Genomic DNA, 22,725 nt, shown 5'->3' on the forward strand with positions numbered 1-22,725 from the left:
TCTTTACCTGTTCTCTAACGTATAATGTATACCAGGATTTTTCCAAATGGTTGTAATTTATGGAGAAATCATTATAGAGTTAATATTTACATATATTAAGGAATTCTCTACCATGAAAGATAATGAACTACTGATTACTTTTCTTACTTTAATATTATGAGAATTGTTATTGATTATATGCATGACATCTCGTGGCTAATAGTATGGAAACTTACCTTAGAGGTTACCAGATTATTTTGTTTGTACTTTTCCCTGTGACAACTCGTGTTTGTGACTGACTATGTGCTTGTTCCTTCCATTGTCTTGATTCGTGTAGGTTCTTCATCACCACACAATTCAGATGATGAACAAAAAATGAATAATTTTATAGAAAAGGGTATAGTATCTTTATTTTAAAGCATTTTCTTTTAATTATGTTTAATTTTAGTTTACTTTGAATAGATTTTGACATTTTATATCAAAATATTATTTTCAGTGAAGACCAAAAGCAGAAAGTTTTCCAAGATGGTAGCCAGTGATATAGGTAGGAAATAGAAATTTCTCTTTTGTTTCTAATCCTTGCTATATGCAGTGTTACTCAACACCAGAAAATGATCTAATGCATTGCATTTTGTATATATTAATTTGTCATTTCTATGCTAAACAATAATCTCTTGGGCTGTTTCTTCTAAACTCATTGGGGCAATAATTATTGAAAATCAGTTAAATTGGTGTTGCAGTTTTTCCTGACTTACAATGTGAATTATTCTGTTTTTATTTTGGCTTTATTTAAAATAAAGCAGGGTTCAATTTATGCCGTAAATAGTACAGTTTTATACCAAATTTTGAGATTTTTCCTTTATAGTTTTTATTTGTATTTTCTCCTACCTTTTTCCCATCCTTCTCAAATTTTTACAATCCCCAATTTCAGTGGTTCTCTAAAATATTGACTCTGTAATCTGCACTGCCCTGGAGTTAAATGGGAATTTTCTTAAGACTCTCCCCCCAATCCCCACAAGTAAAACTAAGTGATGGAGAGTATTTTATATTAATCTCTTTGGCTGTTTTTATGAGTATACTTTGAATTGAATTGCCCAGTCTAAGGTTTTCAAAGTTTAAAATTAGAAGACAAAATACATAATCAAACTTTGGGGATATAATCAAACTCTAGGATTTTTAGTTCGTCATAAAAATTTGAGTATTCTCTGAAGATTTTTAAAGGCTTGAGAAGTACTGTTTTACAAAAAGAATAAATTTAATCTTCGATTTAAACCCACAATTTTTATTATACTGTTTTTTGTTATTTATTTCCTCTGAAATGCCTATCACGTGTTCCTTGAATTATATTAAATGAGGAGCATTTCTAGGCAGCTGAAATAGATTTACCTTTGGTCAACTGATAAAGTTTAATATATAGTAAAATTAAATTGCCAAAATTCTCAGAAGTAGCATCTATATTGTCTGCATATTGTAAATTGAACCCTGTTTAGTCATGTTAACGTTGGCTGACTTAACACGTCTCGTCATTTTTTAAATAAGATGGTTTATTCTTGGGCAAAGGGCTCTTCATATATGGGGAATTGATTATCTCTTTGTGGTTTTATAGTGAATCAGTTGGTAATAGTTAAATCGCTTTAATTATGTACTAGCACTATCGCATACTTTTCAACCAAATTTTTTATAGTATATTTTGTCTTAATAGTACTTACTGTCATATAATGTAAAAAGTTATAAGAGACCTTCCTACATACACTTTTGCAAAGAACCTTTATGATCTATCAATTATCTAGGAATTTTACCTTACATAAAAGGAACTTTGTATATGATTACATTTTTTTGAATAATTTCTGTCTGATTTTTGATCCTGTATTTGCTTTGTTAACTATGTGTTGACTAGCTCCTCTGTTTTTTCTGTTGTGAATAGAACACATAACATGGAATATCTGAGTTTGAATATTTGAAAGTTTTCAATTAACAAATTTCTTAGGATTAAGAACATTACTAGAAGGATAGTTCTTTGGTAATGTTCTTGCTTTTTATGTCGTTGGCAAGTTTTTGTTTTTGTCATGCCAGTTTTTATATTTTTTGGGAAACACATTAACTTTATTAACCATTTCAAAGGTTAGGTTAGTTACAGTTATACATAATAATTTTACATCTTCAGAAACTACTGCTCCTATTTTATATGTAATTTTGTTTGGTAATCTTCCAATATAGGTTTTAATCCCAACATATTTACAAGAAAAGCTCTCTTCTCAATTTTTCCTTTGTTCAAATGGAGACTGCTCCATTTTAGACTGTGAAGTTTTTACAGTTAAAAAAAAAAAAAAAAAAAAAGGAGTTTATCTTCCTACATTAGTATCTAGTTTTGTAATAAGAGTTAACATAAAATATGCTATTGAAAGCACAATAAAATGTCAGTGAAACATTTTGGGGGGGGGGGGGCGGGTTGGAGAAACTCCTACAATCTCCTGAAGACCTCTCTGTCAAGACATATTTTCTGTGTAAAGTTTATGGTGTCAAAAGTGCTAGGATTCCTTGAGCATTCTGAGCTCACTGTGTTCCCTAGCATGCAGTCCTGTACTTGCTCCGAAGTTCCCTGGGCCTCATCAAATTACCACCTCTTTCTTCCTCAGTCTACAGACATTTACAGCTTCAACTTTAGGAAGTTATGAAGTGGCCTCGTAAAGGAAGGCGTTAAGAATTAAGTCTAGACCCCTAAGATTGACACTGGTTAAAAAAAAACAAAACAAACAAACAAAAAACCCTCCTTGCATGGGAGACTGACTGAATGTCCTGGCTCTGATACTTTGTTTCTGAAGCTTTACCTTTTCTTTGAAAGTAACTGCTGCCGACATTGGAGGAGTAGGGAGCAAAATGTCATTCTTATTTAAACAATCTAAACCAAGCTTGGAAAATCAACCCCCCCCCCCTTTTTTTTTTTTTACTGCCCAACAGAACAGCAGAGTTAGCTGAGATGGTAGCAGTATTTTAAATATGTGTGTGTGTGTGTGTGTGTGTGTGTATACATATATACTTAAAAATTACAATTTTTCTGACACTGTGCCAGCCCTTTATAAATAATATTTCTTGTTTAACCCATTCAATGTAACTGCATTTAGCTACTTACTATTTCCCTGTTTCACAGAAGGGGAAACTGAGAGGTAGAGTGTAAGTAATGTATCTGTTGGTTACATATCTAGTGAATGATGGGGCCAGGGTTTACACCCAGGTAGTCTGACTTCACTGTTTGTCCTTTCAACACTGTACTGTATTACCTCTTAAGACAATTTACTGGAGTCTGGAAGGATTCAAAAGCAGATCTGTTATGTGGTTTGTAACTAGATATTCTGGTTATGACCCTGTTCTATCCACATAGTAACCTAGAAAAAAGGATGACTCATGCTAACTTATGCCCTCGTACCAGATCACGGTTGTCATCTTGGTGCCTCTCACCCAAACGTAATATACCGTGCCTGGAAGTTTACCTTTCTCAAAACTCAGACTCAAGGAGAGTAACTACAGCAAACAGTAGAGTCTCCTAACCCATCTACCCAATGCCCAGCTTCTTTGTTTCCTGGCTGACAGCTAACTCAGGTAAACGATACTGACAGTGACTTCCTTATTCATGCATAAGAACAGCAGCCTAAAAAGGCATAACTTTAGCCTTAGGAGTTCAACAGCAAAAATACAGCGGAATATAATACAATTGCAGCATCCCTAAAGAAAGGTACATGTATGTAATACACAGATAGTGATTTGTTTTGCCTGTTCATACTTGATGATTAATTTTTGTTAGTAAAATCTTAATGATCAGTATTTCCAAAATCAGTCTTTCCTGTAGTGGTAGCCATTTCTGTAAATCATTTAGAAAATAAGAGTGGTTATCAATTTATTATTTGCTTATTATTTATATTTTACAAAGCTTTGGAAATGCAAAATTCTGTAAAACTTTTTGTTATCTTACGTTTGTATAAAAAGTCCTAAAATGTATGTCTTTGTTAAAGTGTTAATCAAATTTTTCATGGTACCTTATGAATAAAATATGGTCCAGATGCTAGCATTGTTTGGTAGATTTTGAAACTACATGATCAACCTTTTCTAAAGATTATTAGTTCTATTTCATTATGATTCTCTTTCATTGTGAAAGATAGATTTCTAGCTGGATCCTGTCCATGTTCCCTATTATTACTAATTTTCATACAGAAGGAATGATTACATGAAACTGTGAGGGGGAAATAATAACTAGAGATTAAAATATAAAGATTCAAAAGTATAGTGACTTAATGAGTGCTGTGCCAAAACAGATAGAAATCAAAGCTCCATTTAATGAGCACCGTTCCAGACACTATAGATATTTTTCAGGTTGTATTTGTTAACCTAGGGAGGATTGTACCTCTTTTTTAATCTCTCAGATTCTAGGTTAGCAGTTACTTGGGTAATGAATGATTTTCTTTTTTAGCAAAAACTAATTTTTGAAGTCAATTGATCAATGAAAATAATGATCATTGGTCCAAGTATTGTTTTCATTAGTTCTCTTTTACATAAGTCCCAGTGATTCCTTCTTTAAAGTGTTCTAACCCAACTTAAATGGATTCATAATAATTATATTCTAAATCACTAACTCATTAAATTCTATACTTTTAAATCTGCTCAAGCTCCCTTGTTTTTCAAGAAGAGAGATTGAGCCTCAAAGAAGTTAAGTTGCATATCCAAAGTCATGTCCCATAGTAATGACCTAGTCGGGACCAGAATCCAGGTCTCTCGAACTCTTGTTTTACCTATAGCGTGTCTTCACTCTCATGCTTTCTGGCCTCTTTTTCTTGTGCTATTTTCCGAATTCTTTTATATTTACATTGAAAAATAAATTTTCAGAGGCCCATTTGGAGTTTGCCATGTGAATACAAAGGTATGCACCAACTTAATGAAGTAGAATTTTAAGTTATAAAATTATTCTAATTCATTATAAAACTCAAATTAGTACTGATACTTCTACATTATATTCCCCAATATTCAATCTCAAATGTGTGGCTGTTACTTCTGTAGAAGTTCATCTTTATATTTAATCCCTCATGTGGCTTTTAGAAGACTAGAAGCTCATCTTGAAAGAGAAGATGAAAGACGAGTCAAGTGTGCAGGTAAGATTACTCTTCCTCAGTTTGTAAAGAACTAAATTGTTTACAGTTAGGTACTTTGAAACTATTATACATGTCTGAGTTTTTCTAATGAGTTCTTTTTCTTTTTCAGGATGACTCAAATCTGAAGAGTATGGCATAGTGTGTACTGGGTTTTCATTTTGTTTCAGAATGTATTTTCTGTCAAACTTCATAATAAAATCTCAGCAAAGTCTGTTTGTCTTTTCTCTGTCAGTATTTCCTGTGTATGCATTTCTTTCTCCATAGAACTGTCTTTTCCTTACATTGGAAGAATGTAAAATGATCTTCTAGAAGTAACTTCCTGTTTGGTTCATAACATAAAATCAGTCCAAGCTAAAGTTAAATTAGTGAAATAATTTCAAACGTCATCTTTTTGATGAATAGGCCCGTGTTTAATTTGCACTCTTTTTCTCTTTATTTCATTTGTGAGAAAATTCTGCTGCTTTCTGTAGAAGTAAAATTCCAGTGACAGTTTGTTTATTCATTTATTTACTCATTCATCACCATGTTCATTGACCAAACATTAAGTGCTATACACATACACAGACACAGTATTTTGCAAGATAGATTTTATTTCCAGACTCATGGAATTTAGATTTCAACATGGGAGATAGACATTGATATTATTAGGTCTGTTGGCTATTAATGTGTGATAAGTGGTGAGAATTTCTACTTCTTGGTCCTCCTTTTCCCTTGGCTTCTTTGCCATATCCTATAAGTTGACTTTTAGTTTCTTTATTGTTATGTTTTTTTTTTTTATTTAATATGCGTACATTTCAACATTTTGCTTGAAAAGAGTGGTTTCCACTCATAGGAGAGCAGAGACTCAGGCTTATAGCCTGCCAAGACACAGCTCTGATACCAGTTTTCTTCAGATTTCTTCTGTGGACAAAAGTATAGAAAAAGAGATCTGGTTTATACTCTCCAGTGACAAAAGATTTCAAAGCAAGGAAGATATTGGGTATAAAGAGCAAGAGTTGAAGAATGCACAGTTGAACATGAGAGGAACAGACAACTTGTCTTCCAAGAACTCATTCAAATTATGTCTTCAGTTTGAAAGCTGCGATGGAAGTTCAGTAACTTCAAAGCATGCCTGGAAGTTTCTATATACACGCAGTGAAATCAGCTGACAAGGTAACTGGGTTGGCAAGTGCTTCTGAGACTCCTGAGAAGTAAAAATGTGATCATCAAAAAATCCTGGATAGTCTGTGACTGCTTCATCCACAGAATGATCCCAGGGTACAGAGTGTCGGCCAGGAGGCCTGACTAGAGGTTCTCCGGATTGGATCTGCTGCTTGTGAACCTGCCATCAAGGAGGTTGACTAAACAGACCTGAAAACAAGTATACTTCCCAGAAGTCACAAAAATTCAAAGATAAAAACATTTGGCCTAAATTTTAACATTAGACCTTAGGTTTGGGACTTCGCCTTCCACAACTGTAAAACTAGTCAGACTGGATGATGAGCTCTTCTTGCTAGGCATTGAGCAATAGGCAGTGTAGGGCTGCCATCCTTGAAAGAAGGGGAAGTATGAAGCGAGCCCCACAACCTCTCCAGGTTTCTGTCGTGGAACACTTTCCTGTTGCGGTGCAGGGTGGGTAGAATTCAGGCGAAGGTGGAGTCCCATCCAGCTAGGGAGGCAGAGGTTAGAGTTCTGGGCTGCTAACATGGCTGCAGTGTGTGAGTTAGTGTGCTAGAGAGGAAGGAACCGCACAGAGGCAGACTCCTAGAAGTCTGTGTGCAGGTTCGCCTCCAGTTCAGCTCAGGCTAACACTGTACCTGAGCTAGACCGTACGTCACAAGGCCTAGCACCAGCCACCTGCTCTAAGGCTGAGAGCTGACGGGGATACCAGCAGTCACCCAGTTCTGGGACTTGTTGACATTAGACCCTGCTGAGCACCTTGGTGATTCTCTTGATATCCCAGCGAGGCCCTCCGTGAGAGTAAGGATCACTTCTTAGCATAAAAGCCATATCCTAGAACTAAGTTCAAACTGAAATAGACCTGCTCTAACAAAGAATAAAGTGAAGCCTGATAAAACCAAAGGATTCTCCAGTAGTTTAACGGCAAGGTGTAGAGCAAAGCTCACCACCTGTGAAGATGGATGACACAATACAGACTCCCTTCAACGTATTATCCACTCTGTCCAGCATTCAATCAATGAGAAGTTCCTGGGCATGTGAAATAAAGATTCAAAGTCAGAAGTAGGAAAATGTGACCCATAATAAAGAAGTTGGGGCATCTGGGTGGCTCTGTTAGTTGCACACCTGACTCTTGATTTTGGCTCAGGTGATGATCTCATGTTTCATGCGTTCAAGCCCTACAAGACCTCCGCTCTGACAGCATGGAGCCTTTGGATTCTCTATTGCCCTCTCTGTCTCTGTCCCTCCCCTGCTCTCTCAAAAACGGAAAGAAAGGAAGAGAGAGAGAGAGAGAGAGAAGGGAAGGAAGGAAGCAAAGAAGAAATTAGAAACAGACTTCAAGATGAACTACATGCACAAATTAGCAGCTATGGGTTTTTAAAGCAGCTGCTAAAGTATGTTTTAATATTGAAAAGAAAAGGCCATAAAGAGTGAACAGAGAGAATATCAGCAGAGAAAATAACAACTTTATAATGAATAAAATGAAGTCTAGTACTGAAAAGTTCGATATCTGATACATAAAATTACCTGGATGAGTTCAGTATCACTGGATAGAGACTGTAGAAGAAAGGGCTATGGAACCTGACGACAAATCCAAACACAGTGTGCAATGCTGAAGATTTAAATCCCCTTCCCCCTCCTTTTGCTCTTCCCTTGCCAAAAGATAGACAAGTTACATTAAAAGGTAGGCGATAATCTGGCTTTAGATTTCTTAGCTATGTAGCTACATGCAAAGCTGTAAGAAAATGGAGCAGCTTGAGTTTTGAGGAGGTAGAGTTGTGAATTGGGATTTTCTCTGATTCATGTTTTTTTTTAACAAGTTTGTAAAAGATTATGTTTATATGCCTTTCTTTTAAACTTAAAAAAAATAGCTGCTACTTAAAGACATACTTTAGAAGACCTTGGGATGTGGAGACAGTTGTACTAGAAATGATTATCCTTTATGGAACTCTCTTCTAAGGAAATAATCAAAATATGTGCAAATATTTTTGTACATTTTTTGTTGCCATATGTATTGGAAAATACCTTATTGCTGAGTAAGTGTTCATATAAGTAAATATGCAACCATTAAAATATACTAACAACTGATGTAAGGAAATGCTTTTTTTTAATAGTGAGGAAAAAAGCAAGATACAGATTTGTATACTAAATAAAAATGTATATTAAGCGGCAGGAAATATGGCAAATTTTGTCTCTTGATTATGGAAATTCATGATGGCCTTATTTTCTGTTTGTATATTTTCCAAAATTTCTGTAAAGAACACATAATTCAAACCTTAAAAAATTAGATCCGTGTGTATAGGGGGACAGTTAGAAGAGATTAATCTGATAATGCCTGTGAATCTATTAATTGAGACTTTTTCATCTAAAAATTCTAATTATAAACATGGAAGAAAGAATGTAACCTTTAAAATGTTTTGGGAAGGTGCTCACTTTAGCACCACATGTTAGTAAAATTGGAGTGACACAGAGAAGATTAGCACGGCCCCTGCACAGGGATGACACACAAATTCGTGAAGCTTCCATGTTTTAAAAAATAATAATAGAATATTTTGGGGTAAGATAAAAAACATTGTCCCAAGTGAAAGATGACTTACACGAGAGTTTATGCCATGATATCATGCATATGAAATTCTAGAATAGGCAAAACTGATCAGTGGTGGGGAAAACATGTCAGAGCAATGGTTATTTCTAGGGACAAGGACAGGAATTGATTGGGAAGAATATGCACGGTCTTTCTTGGATCATGATGAATTTCTATATCTTGTTAAGGATTTGAGTTATGTAGGTGTGCACATTGTCAAAACTCAATATATATTTAAGATCTATTCATTTGTATGTAAATTTTACATAAAAAGAAAAATACTGCCAACAAAAAGGTGGGGAACAAATAGTTTTGTGAAAATGTACAAAGTCTACTCCTTGCTGGCTTTATCCTCATATCCTATGGTCTTAGATAAGTATTCCAGAGTTATAAATTCAATGTACTCTAGTTAGCACCTTGTGCTTGCTTCTCTTAATACTTGCTACATTGCACTGGACTTATTTCATACCTCGAATGGACTGTGAACTCTTGGAGGGCAGGAAATCCCTGCCTTCTGGCACATAGCTGGTGTGTGCCCAATAAATATTTAATAGGTTAATAAGTAAGTATCCCTCGGCCCTTGTTTCCACCTCTTACCTGTAACAAAAATGTTTCTCTATTCATTACAATTATTAGTTCTGTATCTTTTATTTTTTATAATATTAATTGGTAAGTGGAATTAACAAAATAGCAAAGTTAATCTTTTAACATTTGTTATTTCAAGTTGTTTGTTCAAGGGGCTTGCTTAAAATTGTATCAAAATGTTACAGTAGTGTGGCTTAAATATCTGTCTTTGAAAACTATGAGTTTGTGGTCAGGTTGTGGGTCTCCAGTTGCAAAGTGTTTTAGGAGGAAATATTAGACACTATAATTAAATCATTTTGTGACATTTATAGTGAAGTTACTACAGTAAAAAAAAAAAAAAAAAAAGCTGCCTTGTCATTATTGTGTGGTTCTAACCTCAATAAAATGTCAAAGTTAGACCAACGGAAGATTTATTTGAAAGTTAGTTATATTCAGAGATTTTTTTTACATGATAAATTAATGCTGGACAAAAAAAAAATTGTATTTTATGGGAAAGAGTAACTTAAGTTTTTTAAATATTTGAGAATTTTATATAAAAGGATTTCTAGTAGAAAATCCTGAGGGAGATTGAAAACATACACTTAAGAAATTCAGAAAGAAATTTCATGCTAGTGAAATTTTTTGGCAGAAATATGTATATGGTTATTGAGTGAAAACTTCAACAGATACATTTCTAATTGACAAAATAGTTACTTAATACATTTTAATTTAATGAGGACGAATGATATAGCTTGTAAATTATTCAAGTCACTTATCTTTGTTATGCTTAGCTATATGTTGAATTTAGTTTTTGAAACAAACTTAAAAGAGGTTGAACTTCAGTGGTTCATTACTGTTCCATACTTAAGTCCTAAAGTGTTTTTTGTTTTGTTTTGTTTTGTTTTGTTTTCCATTTTGTTGTTTTAGTTACTCGGAACATTATCACAGAATTAGACTAAAGGAATGCTGGGTAGTTTACAAGTATATTAGTAGCCCATTAGGATAGCATTTTACAGTTTATTTAGAAATCATTGCATTTGTTTATTATTAATAACTAGCATTTATCAAATCCGTATTGTGTGTCAGGTGTCCCGCACAGCGCTTTGCTTACATCATCTTGTATAATCTTCACAGCTATGAAATTGGCATTATTATCTATCCTTTTTTAACAAATGAGGAAATTTCAGGTTTAGAGAGGCAAAGTAATCGGCCTAAGGTCACACACACTTGGTAGTTGGATGAAGTGGCTTCCATCTCAGGTTTGATCTGATGCCTAATCAAGTCCTAACCACTACATTTTACAAACTAAGTATTGAAGCTTGTCCTGGGAATGTTTACAGTGAACTAACATATACATATGCATACTGGGTTTGCTCAATTAGTTTTGGTTCCTCTCCTGAAGTTTCTTTTGGTCTAGGGATCTGGTTCCTCAAAGTGTGGTTCATAGACCAGAAGCATTGGCATTTCCTGGGAACTTGCTGGAAGTGTAAGATCTCAGGCCCTAGTCCAAGAGTATAGAATCCGAATCTGATTTAACAAGTTTGCCAGGTGATTGATGTGTACATTCAAGTTTTGGATAAGCACTGGCCTGAAAGAATAACTGGGTCAGAGTAGAGTAGTGGAGTCTAGAGAGGCATCGGCATCATCCGAGTCATATCTTTATACTCTACCAGGCTGATTTTTTGAATACTTCAGATTACATGTATATTATACAGATGTTATTTATCAGTCTGTGTACATTGTACTTATGATATTTGGTGAAAACCTTTGAATTCTTTTGAAAGTATTAATACTATATTCTAGAAGATGGTTTTGGGAGTATAATATCTTCTAATTTTAGGGAATTGGATATTAAATACAACAGCAACCATTTATATAAAATCAACTAACCGTAGGTTTCACTGGCTAGTTTTGTAGTACATTTTATCTTTTAACTGACATTGATTACATCTGGGTGAAAATGGGATAGGACTGATTTTATATTTGACTCATTTTTATTTTTTAAAAGATGATGATTAATGAAACTTGGAAATGAAAACTTGATTTCCCCCACCCCTTCCCAGTTTGCCTAATGCCTCTTGCCTAATACTGGATTTGTCATTTTTTTAGATGTGGAAGTTATATACTATGACTGGATTTCTCTTTGTTTACATGGCGCCCTTATGGACTAGCAGGGTCTGTGCTTTAAGTATCTCTTAACGGCCCGAAATTTAACCCAATATATGCATTCATGTATTAACAAGTGCTTTTTCAGTATTTTACATAGGAAGCACTATTCTGTTATGCATGCATTGCCACTAACACAATAGATATAAAGAACTCCTAACTTTAAGTCACTTCCTAGATTAAGGCAATAACTGACTTTGAGGATGGAAAGTGAATTCCAGTAAGTTTAGAATAGGCTTTTTTATTATTCTGATGCTAAATTAGAAATTGACATACGCAGAGTTTATATTTTTGTAAATACCATAATTTTAGATTGAGCAGGACTTTTGTCTTTCACTGACATGTAAATAGTGGTGTTAATGTATATCCAGAATAGGTGAACCCAGATAGTTTTATGATGTAGTCAAACACTTAAATTTAATCTTAGATAGAGGTTGTCCTATGTTCTAAAGATTAACTTAAAAAATAATGACCTCAGTGGCTATGAAGATGAGCTGGAAAGGTTTTATTATATCGATTACCCAAACTCAGTCTTCTGCCTCTGTTGTCCTTATCTGCATCTTCCTACTAAGAAATGACTTTGCTTCTCTTAGAAAAGCCTAACCCTTTCCTGTGAGCCTGAGAAATAATTAACAGTTAGAATTTAAAAAGCTTTCTTGAAGTAAGAGCTTCACGCACACAAAGATAGTGTACCAAGTAAGTACAAACTTCTTAAAAAATTGAAAATAAGATTTACTTTCCACCCATAATATTATTAATCATATTTTAATTATCTTAGCATCTAGATGTAGTAATAAAAGTATTCACTTCTATCTGGAAGAGCAGTTGGTATTAATATGAATCATATACTCTTCAGAACTTTAAAAATGCGTTTTATTTTTCAGCAAAGATGTCAAGGAAGTTAAGCTTGCCTACTGACCTAAAGCCTGACTTAGGTAAGTAAAATAAATAAATGAATAAAATCCATAGTAGTTAAACTCCCTTCAAGGGGAAGACCAGGAAATCAGAAGATTTAAAATTACGATAGACTAGATTTTTATCAGAAATCAAGTTTAAAAGGAGTAAGAAGTTTAAGGATTAATAGCCTCTAGAATGTCATCTGTAAATTATAAAAGATTATAATTTCAAGCAAACCAAAATAATATATTTTCTCAGTTCTCATACTTTATTCTAAACAAAATTTAGTGTAAGATTGAAATTTGTGCAATTTCAGATTAAGTTCTATTAAAAGTTATTATGTCCCATTTATCTGAAAACTTATTTGAACTTTATAAACTTACAACATTTTCACAGTAAATTAGTTTTCTGTATTACATTGAATTTCTCGTATCAAGAATCATTATTACTTTTGGTGATAATAAATTGGGAAGTATTCCTTTTTCTATAGCACTTTCTTTACAACTAATGCACTAGGTAAACAGAATGAATTCATTCACACATTCCTTTTGCTTTATACCAGCTCAAAAACAGCTCCCTGATATCACAGAATAGGGACAAATGACATTCCAATAAAAATAAACTTGCAACATTTCTTTTTAAATAACTCACCTTTTTTTTTTAATTTCAGAAATTGCAGTTATTTTTAATAAAAAATAGACTGGCTGAAGATGATTTCACCCATCTTTGTCATAGAAATAACTAGATTTCCTCCCTTGCATTTGCTCACACCCATTATCTTTTCACTATTTATTCCTTAGATTCCTTGACTGTCTTTTTAAGTAATACAAACTTAGATATTGGCTCATTTCACCATTCTAATTTTAGCATTTCCATGTCATAGTCTTATCTCAGTTGTACTGATAGAGAGCATGTGATTATTAGTGAGAAGGCATAATATCTTCCGTTGTCAGAGTACAAGGTTTCATTCCTGAACATAAGGAAAAACAGTTTAGTAGAATCCTGTACTAACACTGATGTTAAGGGAACCAGAATTAATTCTAGAGTGTAGGATAACATGTTTTGAGAAGGGAATAGTTCCCTTCACTATATAAATGACAGATGTAATTTGAAACCAAGTGTATCTGAGAGGCAGAGTTTTCATCAGACTCTCTAAGAGGCCCGTAATTTCATTAACACTAAATACTGTGAGTTAAAATGTTTTTGTCTCTTCTAGTATCTTAAAAATATGAGACGACATATGTAGAAGTACTTTTAAAATTCATAAAAAGAGCATAATTATTTTTAAAAAGAATATTCACACTTATAAATTATGTAAGTAATGTAATCAGCAGGTATACTCCATACTTATTTATAGATCATCTTTATGAAGTTCATGTTTTAGCTTACGTGCCCATGTATTTCACTACCCTAAGCCAATAACTGATTGCTACATACCTTGGAACAGTCTCTGTGCTGCCTAAGTAATTTCCCTTCGTGTCATTGTGCTGCTAAACTATTTTTAGAGATTCTTAGCTGGTAATTGTTTTATATTGGCTGGGGAGTCAATGGGGAACAACAACTCTATTGATAGGCTCAAACTGTCAGATGTTCCCAAAGCAGCTGAAGCTGTTGGGACTATTCCTGAAGCTCTGGAACCTTCTGTGACTAGAATTCACTTTGGCTTATAAGGAAATTGTGCAACATTGCACTTGTTCTATATCTTCACCATCCTGTATTCTATGGCCCAGTCTCAGGAACCATGGGTGATATTGTTAGACCTCTGATGTTACTTTTCAAGTGTCAACCACCAGAGGGGGGGAAAAAAATTAGACTTTTATACCTTGATGTGAATTAGTTTTATGTCCTAGAATTTACCCTGACCAAACTCATCTCTTGGCATTATGTTTTGACGGAGGGAATAAAATATTACATAAAGCTCTATGTGGGAAGGAGAGGGGAATATACATAGGTAGAATGTTCTAAGCATCCAGAGTAACATGAAAGCAATGATTTTGTGACATGCTTATAACACCTACAGTTGGATGGCATTAATGACAAATGTTATCTGAGTTTAGATCTTCCAGAAACACCCCATGTTCAAATATATTTTTTGTATTTAAAGACTGAACTTTAATTCTCAATAATAATCCAAACCCTCCCTTTGTATATTGGTGGTGTGACTAATCCCTTGTTTATATGGAGTTGCCTAAGAAAGTTTTGGACTTGGACATGACTCAAGTCCTGACTCCTACTAATTAGCTTTGTCATCCTGGGAAAGTTATTTAACCTAAGTGTCTGTTTTATTATTTGTTATATTGTGGTCATAAAACTTTTCAGTTGTTAAGTGGATTCAATAGAATGATAAATGTAAAGTGTTAATGAGAGTATGTATCATATGGTAGGCCTTGCTTAGCGATAGCTATTTTCATTTCTGCTCTTAATAAAATTTCTATTCCGTTTGTTTAGCTTGCCCAATTTCTAAGATTCAAGCCACAAAGATCGACAACATGTGATTTAACAATAGTATAAATTATAATTCATGAACTGCTAAAAATTCTAACTGGTTTTCAAACAGTTCTGGGCATATAGAATTTTGTAAGTTCAGGGATGCCTGGGGGGCTCAGTAGGTTAAGCATCCAACTCTTGATTTCGGCTCAGGTCAAGATCTTGCACTTCGTGAGTTGGAGCCCAGTATTGACTCTGAACTGACCATGTGTGGCCTGCTTGGGATTCATTCATATTCATTCTCTCTCTCTCTCTCTCTCTCTCTCTCTCTCTCTCTCTCCTCTGTCTGCCCCTCCCCCCTCTGTCTGCCCCTCCCCCCTCTGTCTGCCCCTCCCCCACTCTTTCTTGTGCCCGTGCACTCTTCTCTCTCTCAAAATAAATAACCTTGAAAAAAAGGATTTTGTAAGTTAAATATTGATTCTGATTCAGTTCATTTTCACAGTTTCTTTGGTGATCTAATTTTTATAGAGAACTCATAATACAAATGCAGTTGTAGCTTATGAATTTTATATAGTTAAATTATTCCATTAAATTAAAACACTGTTTATTTGTCCTGTAATTAACATTTGAAGTATAGATATGTTGTGAATCACCTATTGTAATTTTAACAGTAGATAACAGTAAGAAATTTTACACAGATTAATTTATAATGAAATTTATATTATCAAATTTTCTTATCAAATGTATATTTATATTAGATTTTCTTGTATTATCAAATTTTTATGGATTTCTGTCTTTATACTAGGTCACAACTGAAAATATATGTCCAATCACCTTGCATGTGTATGTTTCGTTAAATATTTTATTTATTGATTGATTTTTATTTAAATTTTAGTTAACACACAGTGCAATATTGATTTCAGGAGTAGAATTCAGATTCATCACTTAAATTCAACACCCAGTGCTCATCACAAGTGCCCTCTTTAATATCTATCAGCCATCTACTAAATTTAAATTTTCTACTATTTGGGGCACCTGGCTTGGCTCAGTTGGTAGAGCATGTGACTCTTGATCTCGGAGTTATAAGTCTGGGCCCCACATTGGATGTAGCAGTCACTTAAAATTTAAATAAAATAATTAAATTTCTATTATTTTACTAAAATAACTTTGAAAACTTCAGAGTTAACATTTGGAATCAATTTATATATTTAACATTACCACACTCATCCAATAATGAGCTTTTGCTTATGGAAAGTTGTCATATTTACAGGAAGTAGTTCTTTTTTACTGTGTCAAACAGGGTATAAAAGAGACATGTTTAGGAACTATAGTTAGAGATTGCCCATCCTGTTGCCATAACTAGTAGCTTTATTATTTTCAGAGGCCAGTGATAATCAAAATTCTGTTGTATATAATTATCATTTGGGGAAATATTGTCAATGTATGAATCTAAATTTGATTACAAACGCTTTTAGAGGAGGTACAGTTAGGATTCATTTATACGTTTTTTATTTAATAAAATACATTTTAAAAGACTTGAATGTGTTTTTATTTTTCATGACATATGAAGTCATTTCTTTCATGATAGCACTGAAACTATGTGATTGGAGGAAATAGTTATTAGATATGAATAGTAGAAAGTACTAGAAGTTTTAATATCCCAAAGTTGTTGCACCAGCACATACCGTTTTAGATACTTTCACCTACAGATCTGTCTTCAGCAAGTATTTGTTGGATATTAGTATATGCCAGACACTATGCTAAACCTTATAGGGCATCAAAATGACACAGCACCTGTACTCAAGAAACTCAGAGTCACTTGAGAGTGAGGCCTAAGACAAGCCCAAAAGAACTACAGAACAAATGTACTCTTAGTGCCATGGGAGAGAAGAAGCTATCGAGATTCAAAAAAGAGAAAAACCATATACAATTTTCGGGGTCAAGATAAACTTCATGAAGATGACAGTACCTGAGATAGCAAATAAGCACGATCTTGATAGGTAGAGAAAAGAGTGAGACGCAGGAACCAGTCAGAAAGAAATCACAAGCAAAAGTCTAAAGTAGGTGCGTGCAAGATAGGTCTGGAGAACAACGAATGACTCATTTTGTTCTCTCAAGGTTCTGAAAGCAGGGTAGCATTGGAAGATAGGGCCACCAAGGAGAGTTGGAAATATTTTGTGGAGAGTCTTAAAAACCTGAGTAAAATATTAAGCATGCTCAAATAAAGAGCCACTGAAGAGTTTTTAAATAGAAGTGATAGAATTATGACTGTACCTTGTAAAACTCAATTGAGTTATGTTAGAGCAGTGACAGAGTGAGGGTGGGGAGACTACTTGGGAATTGTGCGGTAGTCTATGAATGGTAATGAAAGCCTGAATGAAGGGTGATGGAAGTTGATTGGTAATGGAAAGAAGGGAACAACACTGGGGTAAAATAACTTAGGACTTGGCATCCCACCAGATGTATGTAGGTAAAGTGAAAGGGAGTAACCAAAATGAAATGCATCTTAAGCGTTGCTCCCTAGAACAGGATTTATAATTTCGATTATAAATAATTGAAAGTAACCATGCTTTTCTAGTTCTGCCAAACCATGACACTGTATCACCAAAGGAAGAAACAGCATCAAGAGAAAAGATGGTACTGCTAAGGGCCAAGATTCAAAAAACAACCAGGATACCAACAAAGCACAGCACCAAAACCCGTACAGATCACACATCCACAAATTCACTGGACTGCACCCAGCTCGCTTCTAAGAAGTGTGAATTTATCTGTTTGTATTTTATATTTCAGCAAAGGAAAATAATTATTAGCATAGAAGTGAATTGTTTTTCTTTTTAATTAAAAGAGACTAAATAATTAATTAAATATTAATTAAATTAATTAAAACATACGATAGGTTTTGTCTTTTTGCAGATTAACTCTTTGGCCAAATTTATACCAAATAAGAAAATAGGATACTTTATAACTTGGACAATCTCACAACATTTTAAATCATTTCAGATATAAAAGATAATTCCTTCAGCCGATCACGGAGTTCTAGCGTAACCAGCATTGATAAAGAATCCCGAGAAGCCATCTCTGCTCTTCATTTCTGTGAAACTTTTACTCGAAAGGCAGATTCATCTCCTTCCCCATGTTTATGGGTTGGTACTACTCTGGGAACAGTGCTTGTCATTGCACTGAACCTTCCACCCGGAGGAGAGCAAAGACTTCTTCAGCCAGTCATTGTGTCTCCAAGTGGTATGTATGCTTTCATGCTGTACTTACGTTAAAGATCGGACTTTTAGTAGAAGCCCTTGTTCTTCGTTTTGGGATCGATCTAAGAATTCTAAGTGGAGAAATTTAGTCTTGTGTTTTTAGCGACAGAATACATGGAATAAAGTTCCAGAAAATCATGTATTTATACAGCCATTCTGGTCTTGCTTTTTTTTTTTTTTTTTTTCCCTTAAGTCTAGAATCATGTCTATAATGATTACTATGTAAGAAAATGAAAAAAAAAAAAAAAAAAAAAAAACCCAAAACCTGTTCTTCTAATGCATTGTAGGATACCTTAAAATACTGTGTTCTGTAGGCAAAAGGATGGTACCGTAGTTAGGAGAAAAAGCAAAAAGCATTTTCTAAAACATCATACAGTTGGCTATTTTTAATCTCTAAATGTGAACTCTTAAAATAGGTTACTTTTCTCCTTTGAACTATTAGGAAAAGCTGACTTAATAGCAAATTTTAAGAAGAAAATATTTATGATCTTCATATGTTGAAAATGAGATTGAATTTCATCAAATGTATATGGAATCTGAAAGACCTGGAAATAACTGAGAAACCTGGTTTTCATTACTAATTTATGCTGATTTAGATAGAAAAAAACATGATTGAGCTCATTAGTGTATCCCTTGTTTATACAGTGGACTTTAACATTACTTGAAATTTAAAATATAATTTTGATTTTAATGATAATTTGTAAAATACCAAAGAAATAGTTTGATTTACTCATTCAACTCAATAAATATTTGAGTATATTCTATATGCTTCACTGTTAGAAAAGGTTCCATAATGATAATCTTCTTACTAATCTTGTTTCTTATTAGTAAACAACAAATATCTGTATAGGAAGAAAACCTGGAAAGAGAAATCACTTAAAGAATTTTAAGTACTCTAGTAGTCATATTAAAAACGTTTAAAAAAATGAAATTAATTTTCATAACACTTTATTTAGCCTAATGTATCCACAATGCTATCATTTCAACATGAAATCAGTATTTTTAAGTTGTCAAGGTATTTTACTTTTAACTTTTTTTGTACTAAGTCTTCAGAACCGGCACGTGTGTGTTTGATTCTCAGAGTGTGCCACCGTGTGGACAGGCTGCATTTCAAGGACTTTGTAGCCACGGTGTCTGCCATATTAATGCAGCTCTAGGTGTCACCTACCTGCTCTCACACTCGTTGGTAGTACACTTGCCAGATAGGAGAGAAGACATAGCTCCAGACATACGGTGTGTCTGTCCGGGGCATGTAGTTCTGATACCATTTTCCAGATTCAGCTACATGCTTGAAGATTGAATCCCTTCGGGAAGCCGGTGTACAATTCCAGTCTAATGTCCATTCTGTGTGTTTTTGAGTGTCTCCTGTGTGTCAGAGTTGGAGTAAATACATTTGCTGTGGCGATTCAAGTGGTTGTTACTTACGTGTTTTAGGTACTATATTGAGGTTGAAAGGAGCGATCCTGAGAATGGCATTCCTGGATACCACAGGCTGCTTAGTACCGCCTGCATATGAATCCTGGAGAGAACACAATGTTCCTGAAGAAAAAGATGAAAAGGAGAAATCAAAGAAACGACGGCCTGTCTCCGTATCCCCCTCCTCTTCTCAGGAAATTTGTGAAAACCAGTATGCAGTGATATGTTCTGAAAAGCAAGCAAAAGTCATCTCACTGCCATCTCAGAACTGCGCTTACAAGCAAAACATTACAGAGACCTCGTTTGTGCTTCGTGGAGACATCGTAGCATTGAATAACAGTATCTGCCTTGCCTGTTTCTGCGCCAACGGACATATTATGACTTTTAGGTGAGTTACACATTTTCCTAAAACACAAATAGAGCATATACACCCTCAAAACACAACATTACAGAGTTATATTCCATTGAAATGAAACGCTTTTGTTTACGGTCTTATACACTGAGAATTTATTGTTATTCACTTAATTGTGAACAACTTTATGAGGAATACAAATCAATTTTATCTCCCTCTCAAGTATACTAAATCATCAGGTTTGCAGGATCCTGCCATTTTTGTCTTCTATAATACTCTGTTCAAGTCGAAAACCTACTCTGTTATTTTTTTGAATTCCAGTTAGTGAACATACAGTGTTCTGTTAGTTTCAGGTGTGCACCCTGGTAGTTCAACACTTCCGTATGTTACCTGATACTCTTCATGACTAGTGTACTTCTTCATCACCGTCACCTATTTCACCCATCCTTTGACCCCACTCCCATCTGGTAACCATCACTTTGTTCTCTGTAATTAAGAGTCTGTTTCTTGATTTGTCTCTCTCATTCTTATTTTTTCCTATTGCTTGTTTGTTTTGTTTCTTAAATTCCACATGAGACTGAAATCATACAGTATTTGTCTTTCTCTGACTTATTTCACTTAGCATTGTACTCTCTAGTTCTGTCCATGTCCTTGCAAATGACAAGTCTTGATTCTTTTTTATGGCTGAATAATATTTGTGTGTGTGTGTGTGTGTGTGTGTGTAGAATATATGGAAGAAGATGTGGATCTTCTTTATTCCATTCATCAGTCAATAGACACTTGGGCCGCCTCCATATCTTGCTGCTGTAAATAATGCTACTGTAAACATAGGGGTGCACGTATCCCTTTGACTTGGTGTTCTCCTATTCTTTGGGTAAATACCCAGTTGTGCAGTTGCTGGATCATAAGGTAGTTCTAGTTTAACCTTTTGAGGACCCTCCATACTGTTTTCCAAAACCTACCTTGTTTCTTATTAATGACTTTTCAATATTTTTCTCAAGTTTGCCTAGTTTAAGACCTCTACTGGATGTGTATTACTTGCCCCTCACCAACATGCGGATAGCCAGAACATTCTGCTTCACCAACAATGGACAAGCATTATATCTTGTTTCACCTACAGAGATCCAGAGACTGACTTACAGTCAAGAGACCTGTGAAAATCTTCAGGTAAATAACAAAAATATTGCTATAATCTCTTCAGAGGTGAAATACTCTCTAAGGTCCCTTATTTTTGTTCATCTCTTACACTCTCAGGAGTATACAAATGAACCTGCATAGGAAAATTCAAAGCCTGACTTTCAGACCATATGCTTTGAGACTTGTTATAAAGTATCTTCATCAGACTCTTGTTACAAGAGGGACTTCTCTCATTGATCCGTATTTTTTCTCTCCAGTGATGGCAAAGAAATATGAAATGTTATATACATTTTATACACACTCTCCACGTATAATAAATATCTATTATACACACAGGAAAATCTTTTTGAAGGAAGTAGGTTAATGTGAAAATAATTATGTCTGTTTTATGGCTAATCGTGTCATCCCTTCTTATATACTCTATTCACGAGGATATATATACGTAAAAGAAAAAATAAGGTTTTGTAGTTTTTCTCTGAATATTTTGGTTGATCTGACATTGTTTAAATACAAAATGGTTTCTTGTTTTAATATTCAAGTGCCTTATGTGCTTGCATATACAGTTGACCCTTGAACAAGGTATGTTTGAACCACACAGGTCCACTTAAATACACAGATTTTTTCAATAAATTCAGTATATTAGTGCAAATGTATTTTCTTTGCCTCATGGTTTTAACATTTTCTTTTCTCTAGCTTACTTCAGTGTAAGGATACAGTATGTAATATAATACGTAAAATATGTGCTAACCCACTGTTGATGTTGTCAGTAAAGCTTCTGGTCCACAGTACACTATTAGCAAAGTTTTGGGGGATTCAAAAGTTATACGTGGATTTTTGATTGTACGTGGCAGTTGGCAGTTGATCCTTCACACTGTTCAGGGGTCAACTGTATATTAGAAATGACCAGTCTAGAGGCGCCTGGAGGGCTTAGTTGGTTAAGTGTCCAACTTGTGATTTCAGCTCCGGTCATGACGTCGTTGTTCATGAGACCGAGCCCCACATCTGGCTCTGCACTGACAGCACAGAGCCTTTTTGGGGATTCTCTCTCTCCCTCTCTGTCTACCCCTCCCCTATTTGTGCACGCTCATGGGTGCACTCTCTCAAAATAAACATTTTTTAAAATGATCCATCTAGTTTCACATTTTAAAATAAAAATGCTTTTGAAATACTGAGCTAAAATATTATTTGATATTTAGAGGAAACCCTTATATAAGGGAACTTTTCTTTTTAAGGGAACTTTATAATGTAAGATTTTACAATTAATTAGCCCTGTTTTATTTATTTGTAAGTTTAAATTTGTGGCTTTTTTCGAATATGAGCTTTAGAGTCAAGACTGAATTTAAGTCCCATTCTTGATAATAATTACACAATTATATGACCTTGGACAGGTTACTTACTGCCTCTAAGCCTCATCATCTTTAAAAATAGGATTACAGGGGTGCCTGGATGGTTCAGTTGGTGAAGCGTGCGACTTCGGCTCAGGTCATGATCTCGCGGTTTGTGAGTTCAAGCCCCGTGTCGGGCTCTGTGCCGACAGCTCAGAGCCTGAAGCCTGCTTCGGATTCTGTGTCTCCCTCTCTCTCTGCCCCTCCCCTCGGAGCTCATGCTCTGTCTCTCTCTGTCTCAAAAATAAATAAAACATCAAAAAAA

At 34.6% G+C, this 22,725-nt stretch overlaps 1 protein-coding gene and 1 non-coding gene across 7 annotated transcripts in view; both read left to right on the forward strand.

Moving 5' to 3' along the window:
• STXBP5 (syntaxin binding protein 5) overlaps positions 1-22,725 on the forward strand; it is a 168,461-nt gene that overhangs the window by 118,007 nt on the left and 27,729 nt on the right. For 3 of the 6 annotated variants that reach the window (XM_042940033.1, XM_042940034.1, XM_042940039.1), the window contains exons 20-25: positions 317-376; positions 476-523; positions 12,474-12,524; positions 17,914-18,153; positions 19,605-19,974; positions 20,940-21,105. In XM_042940033.1, the coding sequence (XP_042795967.1) occupies positions 317-376; positions 476-523; positions 12,474-12,524; positions 17,914-18,153; positions 19,605-19,974; positions 20,940-21,105 (935 nt within the window). The remainder of the gene's footprint in view (positions 1-316; positions 377-475; positions 524-12,473; positions 12,525-17,913; positions 18,154-19,604; positions 19,975-20,939; positions 21,106-22,725) is intronic. The other 3 variants (XM_042940037.1, XM_042940038.1, XM_042940035.1) reach the window with 2 other exon arrangements.
• On the forward strand, positions 8,701-8,808 carry LOC122220808. The gene has a single exon (XR_006202989.1). It is a non-coding gene; the product is annotated as a U6 spliceosomal RNA (small nuclear RNA).

The sequence above is a fragment of the Panthera leo genome, chromosome B2 (assembly GCF_018350215.1).
Source record: "Panthera leo isolate Ple1 chromosome B2, P.leo_Ple1_pat1.1, whole genome shotgun sequence".
NCBI classification, from domain to species: Eukaryota; Metazoa; Chordata; class Mammalia; order Carnivora; family Felidae; genus Panthera; species Panthera leo.